The sequence below is a fragment of the Eublepharis macularius genome, chromosome 11 (genome assembly GCF_028583425.1).
Source record: "Eublepharis macularius isolate TG4126 chromosome 11, MPM_Emac_v1.0, whole genome shotgun sequence".
NCBI lineage: Eukaryota > Metazoa > Chordata > Lepidosauria > Squamata > Eublepharidae > Eublepharis > Eublepharis macularius.
The window spans coordinates 34,968,142-34,981,034 of NC_072800.1; the positions used below are offsets into that span (position 1 = coordinate 34,968,142).

At 41.0% G+C, this 12,893-nt stretch overlaps 1 protein-coding gene across 1 annotated transcript in view; it reads left to right on the top strand.

Moving 5' to 3' along the window:
• The first annotated feature begins 11,928 nt into the window (after positions 1-11,928).
• Positions 11,929-12,893, top strand: part of CPNE4 (copine 4) — a 197,303-nt gene continuing 196,338 nt past the window's right edge. The window contains exon 1 of the mRNA XM_054991399.1: positions 11,929-12,108. Within this exon, the coding sequence (XP_054847374.1) occupies positions 11,929-12,108 (180 nt within the window). The remainder of the gene's footprint in view (positions 12,109-12,893) is intronic.

Here is a 12,893-nt window from a genome sequence, read left to right on the forward strand (position 1 = left end):
CATAGTGCTGAAGTGGTTATTTTGACATTGGCCGCACTGCTGCAGAACTTCACAGAGAGGTTGCAAAAAATGTGGATGGGATTTCTTACTTTTTACACAATACACCCAAACCTTCTACTATGTGTACTTCACTAAAATGGGTGAAACTCGTTAGAAGAGCATGCTGAAGCCATCAGACAATTGCTTCATTATGCAGCCAGCTGCAATGTTATTGTACTCATCTCAGCATGTCAATTTGATTGGGTGCATTAGCCTATTGTCTTACAGCCAAGTTAACAACTGCAGAACTGCATTGTCTTATTGGGTTGTTACTGGGCAGCCAATAAGATGAATGAGGCAAGCTGGTGGGGGAGGGTTTTCTCCAAGGTTGGAGTCACGTGTAGAACTTTGGGCATATGAGAAGCCAAGGACATTGGACTGAAATCCACAGGCTCTGAGTTCAAGCCTCATTGTTTGAAAGACTGATGTCTATTCCTTCAAACAGAATAAGTTAATTTTAATCTAAGTCCTTGAAGCTCATAACTAATATGTCCTCAAGTGATCTCTAGAATATACAAAAAAGAGAGAGTAAGGCTCTTTGGTCTTTGAATAAATTGCTTAACCTCTGTGATTCGCCATCTGTAAAATGAGTTGACAGGAAAGTCATAAAAATTAACACTGGAAAACTATTTGGGGATCATCAGAAAGAAGTTGCTTGCAAACCATTGTTGTGTTATAATTACACTGAGAAAGAACACCAAGTACATTGAGATGAACATTTGCTTCAGTGGATTTCACTCATTAGTATGCATGGAAATTTTGTGGCCTTTCTTTGTGACTGATGATCTGGAGTCATTGCTGCATACATTTATCCCAAACTCAGAAAAGTATTGAGGAAACGTACTCAACGCTTAGAGAATGTATAGTATGCTTTTGGAGTTCAAGTAGCTTTCCATTCTTAACTGTCATGCTCTCATTCTTCCTCTTGCGCCATTCTAGAAACTTATATGTTATTTATATTGTCGAAGGCTTTCATGGCTGGAGAACGATGGTTGTTGTGGGTTTTCCGAGCTGCATGGCTATTGTCTTGGCATTGTAGTTCCTGACATTTCGCCAGCCGCTGTGACTGGCATCTTCAGAGGTGTAGCACCAAAAGACAGAGATCTCTCAGTGTCACAGTCAACTATACAGCTCGGAAAATCCACAACAACCATTATATGTTGTTTGTTTGTTTATTACATTTATACCCTAACTTTTATTTTGTCTGAAGATGAGTTGACCCCTGTGCAGATCAAAAAACCCAGAGAATGGGGCCAGGTACAGATAAAGGGTGTTTTTCTACAGATCTAGGAGACCTTCTAAGTTTGCAAACAATAGAAAAAAAGGTGGGGAATTAAGGGCTTAAGTAAAAAAAACCCCAAGAACTTGCAACACTATGTTGTGAGATATTAGCCAACATTTTAAAAAAGGAAAAGCAGCTGCCTGTCATGTGAACCAGGTGGGCAGAGGAGGAAGAACAGGAGCTGCCACCACATAAGGCAGCCAGATGGGCTGATGAAGAGAAGCTAGCACTGCAGGAGGGCAGGCAAGGAGAAACTGGAGCTGCCACTGCTCTACAGCGTAGCAGACAGAAAGGTAAGGAGGAGGAGCAGGAGCTGTTGCCACATCAGCCAGGGGGGCAGAGGCTGTGGCACTGCAAGAAGGCAGGTGGGCAAGCAGATGAGGGAGGGGAACTGGAAGCTGCCATCTCCACCCCCTGCTGTGGCAGCAGCTGTGTGATCCGGGCAGGCAGATGTGGCAGCTCTTCAGGTGGGCAGGCTGGACAGTGGTTGGCTGGCTGAAGGAGCAGGATGAGATTCTTCCCCTGCAAAGTTTTGCAGATTCCCCTATTGTTTGTGCTATCTACCTTGAAGTGATATAAAAGCAAGAAGAGCCAACGTGCTGTTGTCATTTCCTTTTGTGTCTTGTCACTGTGAGTCTTTTGTTCGACCCATTATTTTTGTTGATCCTGATTCATCTGTTTCTTTTACACAGCTTTTATGCCACAGAAGTTCTTTTCAGACAATTGGGTCCACATGTATTGGCAGGCTGGCAGCCATTCACAGACCTCCCTGTATATGTATTCCATATGAGTGTACCGCTTCAGTCAACTATCCACTGGATTTTCCAGGCTTCTGGTTCAGAATTAGATATATGCTGCTCTGGCTTTTGTTCTCAGACAAGAATTAAGCCACTTAAATGCTTAAATAACCTTCCTGTCAAGAGCCTAGGAAAGAGGTAGCCGCAGACAAGTGAGTGAGGCAAGGAGGGATGAAAAATCACCTGCACGAACAAAGAGGAAGTCAGTGGCTGTGCTAAGGAAATGAGGCTGGTCTAGTGATGCAGGGGCAAGGGACGGGCTGGCTAGCCTACCAGTAGCATTTTGGTGGTGCATTTGAGCCTTAGGGTGCAGCGAGGCCTTAGGGGGGAAGGGAGGCCTTGTAGAAACTAAAAATGCAGAATAATTATATTCACTTGGAAGAAATCTTAACTGAAAAATTAAAGGTTGTATTTTTTAAAATCTTTGTATCTCATACATGTAGGCAGGCTAGTACTACTGTGAGGAAGTATGGTGAATTTCATACTCTCCTCCCTCCCTCCCTCCCTCCCTCCCACACCCAGGCAGCATCTACTGTGCCATCTTAAAATTTGCACACAGCAATAAGCAGGGCTTTTTTTTCTGGGGAAAGAGGTGGTGGAACTCAGTGGGTTGCCCTCGGAGAAAAAATGATCACATGGCTGGTGGCCCCACCCCCTGATCTCCAGACAGAGGGGAATTTAGATTGCCCATGCTGCTTGGCGGCGTTGAGGGCAACCTAAACTCCCCTCTGTCTGGAGATCAGGGGGCGGGGCCACCAGCCATGTGACCATTTTCAAGAGGTTCCGGAACTCCATTCTATCGTGTTCCAGCTGAAAAAAAGCCCTGGCAATAAGTAACACTAGAAGGAAAGAGACAGACAGTCACAGACTTCACAGAGAACCCATATAGATGGTATATGAGTATCAACTGTACAGTGTCAGACTTGAATTTGCTATCTAGTATTGTGAAAGGCCTCTGATGATGAGTTTTGTAGTTGCCACGTAACTCCTATTCAGCTGTTTAATCTTGTAATTGTAGAATAAATCAATTATTTAAAAAAATATAGTATTTATTTACTTAATTTATACCCTCACTTTTCTCCCAAAGCTGTTTATAACATTCTCCTTTTCTCTTTTTAATCTTCACAACAGTCCTGTGAGGTAGGTTAGGCTGAGTGTGTATGACTAGCTCAAGGTCACCCAGCATAGTGGGGATTTGAACCTGGGCCTCCCTGATTCTACTATAATTCTAACCACTACACTGTTGATTCTACAATATATGCAGAATATAAAATATAGTAGCACGGTGCACGTGACAGCTCTACACATTCATTGAATATGCAGGGAGGGAGAGCAGGAGTGACCACACCAGCCCTGTCCCCTGCTTCCATGAGATCACCTGGCCCTCTGCAGAGGCTACCACATGGAGAAGTGGCTATTCTGAACTCTCTTTCCCCACCATCAGCGACCTTCCAAAACCAGAATTGCTGATCATGGGAAGAGACCGCTCACATGGCCACTTCCTCCATGTAGCTGCACCCTGCAGACAATCACGTGATTGCACGGAGGTAGGAGGCAAGGCCAGTGTGTTCACTCCACTCTCCTTTCCCATGCGTTCAGTGAATGCATGGGGCTGTCATGTGTGCCAGGGGTGTGGAGTAGGGTAGAATTTTTACAAGTTCAGTGATTTATGAATGACAAAGTAATGAAGCTGTTTTTTCCTTTGAGCAGTTCAGTCATGTAGCACCACACTGATTTCATCTCACCTGTAAGGCTTGATTTTACTCACAGTTACTCTCTGAAGGACTGCTTGAGTAACAACTTTTCTCTGCCACCTCTTTGCTCCTCTTAAATTGTGGATTCCTTCAGTTCTTCTGTCCTAGTGATTTTCTTCCTGGAGGAAAATAGTAAAGAGTCCAGTAGCACCTTTAAGACTAACCAATTTTACTGTAGCATAAGCTTTCAAGAACCACAGTTCTCTTCGTCAGATGCACTGAACTATGGTTCTCGAAAGCTTATGCTACAGTAAAATTGGTTAGTCTTAAAGGTGCTACTGGACTCTTTACTATTTTGCTACTACAGACTAACACGGTTAACTCCTCTGGATCTTCCTGGGGGGATTGTCTCCCGAAATTTCAACTTATTTGACAGACTTATTTATTTATTTAAAATATTTATGAGTTGTCTTTCCTCCAAAGATGCTCAAGGCAGCTTACAAGGTAAAATGAAATACAGTATTTAAAAACAAAGTTTAAAACACTGTTAAAATACATTGAAAATGATGTCCTAAATAAAACAGTCTCCAGCTGCCTCCTGAAGCTAGAGAATGAGAGGGCCGAGTGTATCTGCCTGGGAAGATTGTTCCACAGTCATGAGGCTGTCACCAAAATGGCTGTCTTCCATGTACCCACCAACTGGTTGATGGCACAGACATGGGGGCCTCTTCCCGTGATCTTAACTCCCAGACGGGAACGTAGGGGAGAAGATGGTCCTTCAGACTTCCCAGAATTGTAGCTGTAATTGTGTCTGTATCCTCCAGCTCTTCCTCATCTTCTTGCCTTATCTTCTACCTCCTGCACCTTTTTCTGTGCTTGTAGTTGTGCTTACTGGTTCTCTAGCTGCCTCTTCCAGGCAGGGTACTATTTCCTGAGGAGGATGTGGTTTTGGCCTCTCCTAATATTCAGGTTTCAACCTTGCTTCTTGTGCCAAGTGAAGAATCGTTACCTTACTTCACAGTACTATCAAATCTGAGTGCTTCATTATTAACGAGTTGTGAATCAACATGATACATTTCGGGTAGTTATGTTAAAACTCTTATTTTTGCTGTAACAGATTATGTCAGCATAGGATATCATTTCATGCCTTGTATCTGACGAAGTAAGTTGTGACCCACAAAAGCCACAATAAACTGGGGGCACAAAACACTTCCTGATATTTTTCAGGAAGAATATATGTCTATTGTGTTGGTGTTGGCCTACAAATAAAGGTCAGTTCTCACTTTATATTTATTTGCTTCATTTATACCCCACCTTCCTCTCCAGTGGGGACCCAAAGCGGCTTACATCATTCTTCTTGCCTCTATTTTATCCTCACAACTCTCTGAGTTAGGTTAGGCTGAGAATGTGTGACTGGCATGAAGTCATCTAGCAAACTTCAAGGGCAGGGTGAAAATTTGCACACGGGTCTCTCAGATCTTAGTTCAGTATTTTAACCATTACACCACACAGGCTCTCTGTTTTGAATCTATGGCTGTTGAGTGAAATGTTTACTGTGACTGGGTAGCTTTCCAGTGGGGCATTGCAGGGTCAGGGTCAGAGTCAAACTTGGTTAGTTTTTTTAGTTCGCGTGGTTTTCTTGCCTGTTTTTTTCCGTGGGGAACGGGGGGGGGGAGGACCGATTGGAGGTTTCCTCTGAAAACTTTGCATTTGCCTTCCTTCCTTGTTGTGTTTGCTTCCTTTCAGAAAATGAGGAAGGCTTCAGTTGCAGCCATTCCCCCCACCCCCACTGCCATCATTTACTTGCATTATTTTCCATGTAGGGCTTCCAGGGAGGCTGGAGTAATTGTTTCTCAACCAAATTTCACCAAAATTTGCTTGAAAGAACCTCCAAGTTTCAAGCAAGTTTCACCAAAATTCCTTGAAAGAAGCTCCAAGTTGGACAAGCATTTGAATTCTCAGACCCCTGAGCAAGCCAGGGCTTTTCTATTTTCATAAGAAAAAAAGTCTCTCTCCAGCCCACAAGGAGGGTGAAATCGGGAAGGAGGGAGAAAGGGAATAAGGAGCATGGCATTTCTCTTTAGGATTGGCTGGGAGTGCTCTTTGCTCCTCATTTCCAACAATTTGACTGGAAGGGAGAAATTCAGTATACAAATTCCAGTGAAATGTGTGCTCATCCTACCTTGCTGGTAAATGCCGAAACTTGGGAAAAAAACACGGATTTCATGGGGGAAGGTTTCTGTGATTACAAGCAGCCAGGACGAGCATTTCTGTTTTGTTTTTTTTTTAATAAAATTTTATTGGAATTAGAATCATTGATTTCACATTACAATCAATTCCCGTTTCCCAATTTCTAACCCCCTCCCTTTCCCCCCCTTTTTTGTAGACTTCCAACAGTTTTCCAACCCTTTGTCCCTTTTCCCTTACTCATTTTAAATTCATCTATCTAACAAACATATACTTTCCCTTTAATCTAAGCAATAATTCTTTAACTATTTTTAACACTCTGTACCCTATCTTTAAGTCCCTTCTTCCATATTAGACAAACAATTTGTCCCTTTTTTCATAATTTCATAATTTCCTGGTTTCAAATATTTCTATAAACCATATACCATATAAACCATATAATCCATGCATTCATATAAGTCAACCAATTTAACTTATATTCTGTATATTACTTTTTCTACATATCTTGTCTTCATTCTACTTTATATTTAATTATATTATTAATTTCCTCTTTCTTTAATTATGCATCTATATAACTATCGTCAAAAGTTATCAATCAATTTGATCCATATATTTCTTCAGGTAGACTTATTCAGTTTAACATGTTACACGTTTATACCAGAAACAATATTGATTAGTCGGTCCTTATATTTGGTTATTTTCTATCCATATTCTATATATTTTTCTATATATAACAATCTAACAAGATAACTGCTTAGACATTTTCATTTCTCTCTCTACCCTCCGGTAAAGTCACCCCCCTCTGCATTTTGTCATGTTTCAATAGTTCTCAAACTGCCACAGTTCTCTTCCCACCTCCCATTTCTTCAACACGTATTGCTTCAGCTTCTCCCAGTCTGTGTTGAACTGTCCTGGGTCCAGATTTCTCAATTTTCTTGTCATTTTGTCCATTTCGGCCATATGCAGCAATTTGTAAGTCCAGTCCTCAATAGTTGGCACTTCTTGTACTTTCCATTTTTGCGCATACAAAAGTCTGGCCGCTGCTGTCATGTAAAATAGCAATGTTCTATATTGGGCTGGAATGTTCTCCATTCCCAAGTTCAGTAGCAGGAGTTCTGGGTTCTTATTGATTTGAAATTGTAGAATCTCACTTATTACTTTTGTTATTTCTCCCCAGTACTGCCTAGCTACCTCACACGTCCACCACATATGGTACAGAGAGCCCTCATGTTTTTTACATTTCCAGCATTTATTAGAAGTGTTCGAATTCCCTAGCGCAATCTTCTTTGGTGTCATGTACCAACGATAAATCATTTTTGTAAATGTTCTCTTTAATATTAGTACACGTTGTAGTCTTCATTGTGTTTTTCCACAAGTGTTCCCATGCCTCCATTGTTATTTCTTTGTTAAAATTTATGGCCCACTTCACCATTTGTACTTTAACTATTTCATCTTCAGTATACCATTTCAACAATACTTGGTATACCTTGGAAATTTCCTTCTTATCCTCTTTTAAAAGTGTCTGCTCTAGTTCCGAATTCTCTGGTTCTTATGCCTCCCTTTGCACAGTCCGAGTTGTAGAGATCTCTGATCTGCCTATACTGAAACCAATCATAGTTGGGTGATAACTCATCCTGTGTCTTTATTTTAAGTTTGGAAGATTCTATTCGGGTTATCTCCTTATATGTTAAACACTGTTGCTCAGTATCGACAGCTCTCGGATCTATTACTTCATATGGAACCACCCACATGGGGGTTCCTTCTTGTAGAAAGTCTCTGTACTTCTTCCAAGTTGCAAATAGGCTTTTCCGTATGTAATGATGTAAGAACATAGAGTTCACTTTTACTTTATCGTACCATAGGTATGCATGCCATCCGAATATTTTTTTATATCCCTCTAGGGCCAATAATTTCTTATTCTTCAGCATCATCCAGTCTTTCAGCCACACTAGGCAGATTGCATCATAGTAAAGTCTTAGATTGGGCAGTTGCATTCCGCCTCTTTCCTTTGCATCTTGTAAAACTTTCATTTTCACTCGAGGCTTCTTGCCTGCCCAAACAAAGTCTGATATTTTCCTCTGCCATTTTTCAAACTGCTTAGAGTCTCGGATAATTGGTATTGTCTGTAACAAAAACATTACTCTTGGTAACACGTTCATCTTAACTGCTGCAATCCTTCCCAACCATGACAAATTCAATCTATTCCATTTGATCAAATCTTGCTCAATCTGAGTCCATAATTTTTCATAGTTATTTTTGAATAGATCTATATTCTTTGCAGTCAGTTCAACTCCCAAATATTTCACCTTAGTTGTTACTTCACAGTCCGTTATTTCCATTAACAGTTGTTGTTTTTGCTTAGTCATATTTTTGCATAGTATCTTTGACTTCTTTTTGTTAATATAAAACCCTGCCAAATCTCCGAACTCCTTGATCTTCTCTATCACTTTTGGCATATTCTCCATTGGGTCTTCCACAATTAACATTATATCGTCCGCAAATGCTCTGACCTTATAAGAAAAGTCTTTTATTTTTATTCCGCGGATTTCTTCATCTTGTCGTATTTGTATCATCAATATCTCCAATACCAAAATGAATAACAGCGGAGACAACGGGCAACCTTGTCTTGTTCCTTTACTTATAGTCAATTTCTTAGTAGTCTCATCATTCACCACAATTGCTGCATTCTGGTCTCTGTAAATTTCTTTAACTGCTCTTATGAATCTTTCTCCCATTTGTAGCTTTTCCATAGTGGCAAACATAAAGTCCCAGTGAGCATTTCTGTTTTGGAGTGTCACAAGTAAGGCTCAAAAATAGAGCTCTTGGGAGTGATTTTTGCTGCTTAGAGTTTGTTTACGCACATCTCTACTTTACTTGTGTAGATCTTACATATGCATGCATCCTGTAAAGTGTAGAAGTCTGTTGTAGAATGTGATGCATGCAAGAGAGAACTTTTTTTATTGTTTCCTTATTTCTCAGGAAGGAAATCACTTCTTCATTTGTGGATTTAGGCTATCTGCTCTTTTACCTGCTGTGTTTTTATGCATGCCCGCATCTCCCACCATGAGGTGTGTTACCCTGCTAAAGGAAAGTTAAATGGAATTTGTGTGGTAGTGACAAAAAATGTATTAAGGCTTGACATAGAGTGAACACTCCCTTATCCGCTTAGGCCCATCATCTTTTTGTGCTTTCTCTCTCTTGGTAATTGTAGCTGCAGATCAGCAAAGGTCTGAATAAGCAAATATTTAAAAAACTTACGTGTTAATGAGATACTAAGAAACAAATTGTTGCAGGAATCATAATGAATACTTGAACTTATTGTTCCATCTCAGATGCAACAGAATATTTGATTACCACCATTTTACACCATCTGACTTTGGGGAGATCTTTTTATTTTAATTGGTTCAGAAAGATTTTATTATCTTCCAGTTTCTGTGTCAACGAATATCCCTGGAGAATCCCAATTAAGCACATACTAAGGGCAGGATCTTTAAATTCCAGGTTACTGAGGTGCCATGGGGACCAGCCATATAGGAATGGAGTCTTCTTCCTATGGCAGAATAACACCAAAAGAGCTATGCCCTGTTCTGGCCTTTGCTGCTACTATGATTTTACTTGTGATCATACCCGTCAGATTGCTCCCGCGTTCCCTTAATAGCATATATAACAAATCAGTCCTGTAATATAAGAATTGGCCATAAGAGAAGAAAAAACAAGAATGTGATCTGATGTTTTTTGAAATGACAGAGGGAAAACATGACTTTATAGTTAACCTGTCAGTCAAAGGGAGAAAAAGAAGTTTGTTAGATCTGGGGGGAACTAAAAGATAAAGGTCTATTTGAGGGCGTTTCCTTTCCCACCACTGTTGAAGTTATTCTGCTTAAATTTAATCATCACCAGTCCAGTTACTGTACAGTTCATCTCGGAAGTCATATGAGATTGGAATGATGTAAATGTTAACACCCTGTCTAACCTGTCTTGAAAACTGGAACAGTACATGGTTTTAAATAGCCTGAGATCTAGCAGATGGGATTATGACACCAGCTTTCCACCCCACCCCACCCCCGTTGCTGAGTTTGAATTAAAACAGCACACAGTCCTCACTGTGTTACTCTGAAAACATGGTCATCTAGCTAAATTAAACCTTGCAAAGACTCCTTCCTACATTCCCTATGCCACTAGTTACTTTGAACTTTGGCCCTAACAGGAAAATCACCCTGTGGGTGGATTCCGTTGATGCAAAAGATGAGTATTTGTAATTTTCTTTTATTGTACTAATTATCATGAGAGACTATTAAGAAAGCCCGGAAAAGAGGAACACATTATCCCCAAGAGACAGGTTCATTTCAACACAGAACTCAGCACATCATTTTTTTAAAAAAATGTGATTTTAATATGTGATTATTTTATGCTGGTATTGTTAAACGTTGTGTTTTTTAAATTATCCACAAGCTTCTGCAAGCAGCTTTGAAAGAGAGAATGGGATATGGGTATGAGAGCACGTGTGTGTATTCCACTCTTTTTATCAAAGATCAAATATATAATTTAAAAACAGAATGCATTTCTACCATGGGAGCATTGAATTGCACAGAGGAGATGTCTTGCCAGAGGTGGCTAAAAATGTGATCATTTTTTGCTAGAAACTTAAGTCATGCATGATACACTTTCAGTAATACATGAACAGACTCTAAGTGGACATGACTGAGCACCAGGAAGTATACCATATTGCAAAACAAACTGAGGTCAAAGCCACAGAAGAATCATCTCCACCTAGGGTTGTCATTCTATCACTGATGACCCGTGGAAAGCCTGGAAAATGGTGTTGCCAATGTTGTGATGTCATCTCCAGGCAAAAACCTGTAACTTTCTAGGAATCCCACAAATTTCTATGGTAAAGACCATAGAGATTGCTGGAATTTCTAGAGCATTGCATGGTTGTATGTATCTGTAACATCAGTTCTGTTTTTTGTCTGGAAATAACATCACAACATCGCCAATGCCATTTCCCCCCTTGATGTGGCATTGCCTGATACCTGGCAACCCTAACCCTATCTTACCTTGTCATCCTATTGTTCCTCTCCGTATACACACTAGCAGCAGGCACTTCCAAAAGTCAGCATAACTTCCAGTCCTTATAGGAGTTTGGTGACCTAGCAGATGGGTCACTGAGACCCATCTGGGAAGAGACACACCATATCTCCATAGGATGGAGATGGAAAACAAAGTGTGTTCGTCAGTATTTATTATTGATAATGTGTATTAAGATTATTGTTAATGTGTCATGATCTTAGTTATCCGACTTCACACTTTCAGAAACACCCCTTGACTTAAGTAACTGGGGCACTATCCCTAGAGTACTAGTTGCGGGAGTAATTTCCCTCTGAATTAGGGTTCCCAGGTGACTTCCAGTGGTGGGCAAACTCCTGGGGGTTTTCCCTGTTGCCTGCCAATCTGCCAGTGATCAGCGGGAAGTGGCAAGCCCCCAGAGGTTGCCCACCACCATCAGGCACCCTGGGAACATGTGTAACACGCATGCTTCCAGGGGGTGCAACAACCTCACTTCTGGAAGTGACATCGTTGCGCAGGTTGTGGGAGTGTTCCTGCACTTCATTTGGGGCTGATGTTGGCCCCAAATGGGCCAAACTGGCCCTGCATGGAGCACGGGAGCATTCCCATGGCCAGTGCAATGACATCACTTCCAGAAGTGATGTCATCATGCAGGCACTGGAGCACATGCATGTGCAAAGAGCACGCAGCATGTGCACATGTGGAGCACATGCATGTGCAAAGAGCACGCTGCCAGCACAAGATAAATGCCAGCCCCACCCCTGCTGGAAGGATGTAGGAACCTGGCAACTCTACTCTGAATAAGAGAATACTTTTATGTTTAAGATGTTTTGCCATTCAACGTTTGCTGTCTTTGCAGGGTATGAAGAAAATGAGCAACATCTATGAATCAGCAGCTAATACCCTGGGAATCTTTAGCAGCCCATGCTTGACTAAGGTGGAACTGAGAGTTGCCTGCAAAGGCATATCGGACCGGGATGCCCTCTCCAAGCCAGACCCCTGTGTCATCCTGAAAATGCAGTCTCACGGGCAGTGGTTCGAGGTAAGTCTCCAGTTTAAATGCATATTAAGGGGTTTTTTGGTAGAGGTTTGCTGTCCTGCTGTTGCTTTTGTGAGGTATTTTGTAGCCGAATAGTCAAAGGTTTTGCCTCTGCCCCAAGCGCATTTTATAGCTGTTTTCCCCAACAGTAGTACTATTCTCCCCACAGCATGGCATTGTAAACCACTTTTGAAGCTTGTTTACTTGAAGAGCAACTTATGATATGGCTAAATACAAGTGCAAATAAGGTGTACCTATAGCTAAGCACACTGCTAACTCCCATGCACCTGACTTCAGAATTAAAACAAAAAAAACTTCAGGGCACTTGTAGGTATAGTCTGCCTAAAGGGCACAGTCCAATACACCAGGGGCTAAACTTTCTCCCACTGAAATTATTAGACACAGAAGTCTTAATGATGCCCAGATTATTCCCTCTATAAATAATTTTTTTGCTAATTGTATGGGGTGTCATTAAGATGAGGAACCAAGAACGGAATTCTTATTTGGAGGTTAAAAAGTCGCATAGTTGCTGATGCGTGTGATGTTTCATAGTGAGGTTTTAAAGCCATAGATTTCCTTAACGTACTCCAGGATTTAAAATTGAATGTTCCTGGCACTCAGAATTTGTACCCAAAGAACCGAATGGGAGGAGCGCTGTTCAAGTAGTACTTCCTTTGACTATGTAGGTTTGATTTAACTAATGATTGGTGTACAATGGTATGATTTTATGTTTCTTTCAGTAGGACCTTAAGATACCCCGTGCATGCAAATCTGAATTTTTAAAAAAA